This window comes from Octodon degus, unplaced genomic scaffold (assembly GCF_000260255.1).
Source record: "Octodon degus isolate 3935 unplaced genomic scaffold, OctDeg1.0 scaffold00035, whole genome shotgun sequence".
Classification (NCBI taxonomy): domain Eukaryota; kingdom Metazoa; phylum Chordata; class Mammalia; order Rodentia; family Octodontidae; genus Octodon; species Octodon degus.
Window position 1 is genome coordinate 5,859,863 of NW_004524611.1, and position 3,491 is coordinate 5,863,353.

At 45.8% G+C, this 3,491-nt stretch overlaps 1 protein-coding gene across 1 annotated transcript in view; it reads left to right on the plus strand.

The window, feature by feature from the left end:
• LOC101572634 (histone H2A.V) overlaps positions 1–3,491 on the plus strand; it is a 15,814-nt gene that overhangs the window by 7,952 nt on the left and 4,371 nt on the right. The window contains exon 3 of the mRNA XM_004630359.2: positions 856–969. Coding sequence (XP_004630416.1) covers positions 856–969 — 114 coding nt within the window. The remainder of the gene's footprint in view (positions 1–855; positions 970–3,491) is intronic.

Sequence of the window (3,491 nt, forward strand, 5' to 3'; positions counted from 1 at the left end):
GCTTTTGCTTAGCTTAGCTTGTTCTAAGTAGGTGCTTTAGACCGCAGAGCCATCTCACCAGCCCCGTGGATGCATCGCTAGATGAGTGGAGAAGTTAGGAGGGTTTCCTGTGGAAAAGAAACGCAGTGGTGGAGTAGGAGGGTAATGAGAAGCTGGGTTGGGCAGGGATGCAGCTTAGAGACAGCAAGCGCCAAAGAGAAACGTCGGTGAGGAGTAAGGAAAGCAGAGATCCCTGGGATTGGGGTTTGATGGCAATGGTTTGGTCCCTCCTTAGTGGAGAATCAAGCCAGGCATAGTAACCAGAGGACTGTTGGGGCATTGTAGCAATACAGGAAGAGCTTCCTGGCTTCAGAACATAGGTACAAGGCTCTATGGGTTTTTTTTTGTTTGTTTGTTTGTTTTTTGGCAGAACTGGGGATTGAACTCAGACCCTTGTGCTTGCCAGGGAAGCGCTTATTCCACTGAGCCAGCTCCCCTTTACTTTTCTTTTCTTTTTTTTTTAAAGTCTCTATGTTCAAACCCCAGTACAACAGAAAACTTAAAACACATTCTGAGCTGTCAGAAAGCCTGAATATGAGTAAAGAACAGAAGGTCAGGGGCATGTGTGACTGTTGTGTGACACTGTTGCCCAGCTCTGTGTACCGTCCCCGGGCGGTGTTGAGTGTTTAGGGGGGCCAGAGTGCCTTATCCTTCACTGGGTAAGGAAGCTCCACACAGGACTGTTAGGTACCAAATAGATTTGGTCTCTAATAGGTATGACCATGTTTTCCCTTAGTTTATGCTTATGGTGCTCAGCTTCGGTCACACCAGCAGCACGGCTGCTGTGTGTTTCCCAGTGAGAAATCTCTCTTCCAGTTTCCTGTGGGCCGCATCCACAGACATCTGAAGACGCGCACTACCAGCCACGGACGAGTGGGTGCCACTGCCGCCGTCTACAGTGCTGCAATCCTGGAGTACCTCACTGCCGAGGTTTGTGGGGGCCTGCTGCTGGACACAGGGATAAGGAGTGCTCTGAGCTGGGGCAGTGACGTGGGCCTGTCAGTCCAGCACTCTGGGAGGCTGAGGCCGGGCAGGGCAGGTTAGTGACTTCCTGAGAGAAGGGCAGGGTACAGCTCAGTGGTCAGGCCCTGGGCTCTGTCCCTAGTGCCACCCAGAGCAGTTCTGAGCTGATAACTGAAGCCCATGACATGTGTTTCCAAAAGACATTGGTTATTTTTAATAGCTGTTTTACATGCATCTTGTCAGCCTGTAACCCAGTGCCAATGCTAAAAAGAAGCTTAGTGTGTTTATTTTTAGTTAAGACTTCTTAAGACTAACCGTGTTTTTCAAGTGACACGACAAGGGAGTGGGAAGAACTGTTCTGATCAGTGTATATGCAGGGGAGCCAGCAGACCGTGCTGTTCCAGCATAGCTTCTAGCTCATGGAGACTGACAGTGGCACAGGTCAGGGGCCTTCTGGTCATCGTCACAATTGCACAACCTAACTTTTTGGCATCAGTACTTGAATTCGTGGCATCACACTGCTGAGCTACATCCCCAGCCCAGCCAAGTTTAACCTCTCAGGAAGATAAGTTATTTGGACAAGACTTTTTTTTTTTTTTTTTTTTTTAATTTTATTTATTTATTTATGTGGGGGGGGCAGCTCAGCCCACCAGGGGGCGGGGCTGGCTGGCATGTGGTGCTGGGGGATTGAACCGCAGTCCCTGTGCTTTGCTAAGCTTGTTCTAAGTAGGTGCTTTAGACCACTGAGCCATCTTACCAGCCCGACAAGACTTCTTAATTCTGAGGTCTTGAGCCCTGCTTTCCTGTCTCTGTCCCCCTAAGCAAAATGATTTGGAAGCAGAGAGACTTCTTTGGCTACATTCCTGAGCAGGAAGCGGTTTGAATTGCAAGCAGGTGGTAGAGATAGTCCACCTGGCAGAAGGAACGTGACCAGGAGCTGCGGAGAGATTCAGGACTCAGCTTGTGTCAGCTGCCACCGCTGATGTGTCCTTATCCCGACTTGCAGGGCATCCATTGCCACATCCTGAGCAAGGACCCTGTGTGGCTCTGCGCTAGTTGAGAAGCTCTTTTCCCTTTTTGGTCTTATACCAGTGCTGTTCAGTAGCAGACGAGAAAGATGTTCACTTTCCTTCATTAATGATGTTGCACACAGTATTCTGACTCCTGTGTTCAAGTGCCATCCAAACTGTGGCTCACCATAGTGTTTTGGGACTACCAGCGATCGGGTCCAGGGCCTCAAACACACCGTAGCCTCCCTCCGCAGATACCCCTTCTGAGAGGTCTCGTGGAGTTGCCTGTGCTGGTCTTAGACTTGAGCTCTTTGGCCTCAGCCCCACTCCAGTAGTCGAGAGTAACATGTGCACCCCTGTGCCCTGCTAAGCAGTGGACTCCCTGTCTCGGGAACTTTTGACCAGACCTCTTTAGTTAAATCATAATACAGTAGCTAAATTTTATTTAATTATTTAATTTTCTTTCTTTTTGTGGAACCGGGGATTGAACTCAGGTCTTTGTGCTTGTCAGGGAAGCACTTATTCTACTGAGCCCTCTCCCTGGCCCAGTGGCTAGATTTTAGAAGTGGGATGTATCTGTGCCTGTCAACAGATACATGGATAAAGAAGGTGTAATATGTACACACAGTGCAGGTCTGGCTGGAGAGACCCATTTGAGTCTTTTTTTTTTTTTTTTTTTTTTTTTTTTCATTTTTCCACTTGGAAAAAGATTTAATTTCACAGTAGTGTAAGATGCAGTTTCCTCACCCAAGTCTCTGTGTTTGTGGTCAGAGATACTAACCATAGAACTGTCTTGCTTCTTCAATGTACCTGAAGAGTTAGAAGCAGCTGAACAACTGCTGTCACACCCAGAGTTGGCCCTGACTACACAATCAGCCCAGTAATATCTGCTAAAGAGGATTTCTTTCTCCGGAAATTACCTCCCACTTTATTTTGACAAAACTCAACACCCATCTGTATGCAGCCATGTGTCTGATTGCGTGGGAAGGTTAATAAATTCAGGGTGAGTTAACAAACTGAATCCTTTCTATACTCACACACTTCTTAAACATCCACAATGTGAGCATTCCATAATGCTGTTGGCATAATTGTTTTAATGAGTTGAACAATTAAAGGGTAAGTTCAATTAGAGCATAATGCTTTATGTAACTTAAAGATCAACTTTAGTTTTTATAAACCCAGAAAAAGGTCTGAAAAGAGAGAAGCACATTTTGAAAGTTTATAGTACACAAATACAAATATAAAATTAAGAAATAAGTGTGGCTCCTTTGAACACCAGTGTATCATAATAGCACTCTCCTGACTCAAACATATTCAGAATTTTGCTTGTGTGATCTTTTCTTAACTCTATATTTATCCTTATTTTATAATCCAAAGCTAGGTACAGTGAGGTTAGCCAAGCAGTCTTCTTTCTGTTCCACTTTGAAAAATTTGCTCCAGTCTTAGTAATATTGGGGCAGATTGAAAGAAAGAAAGAAA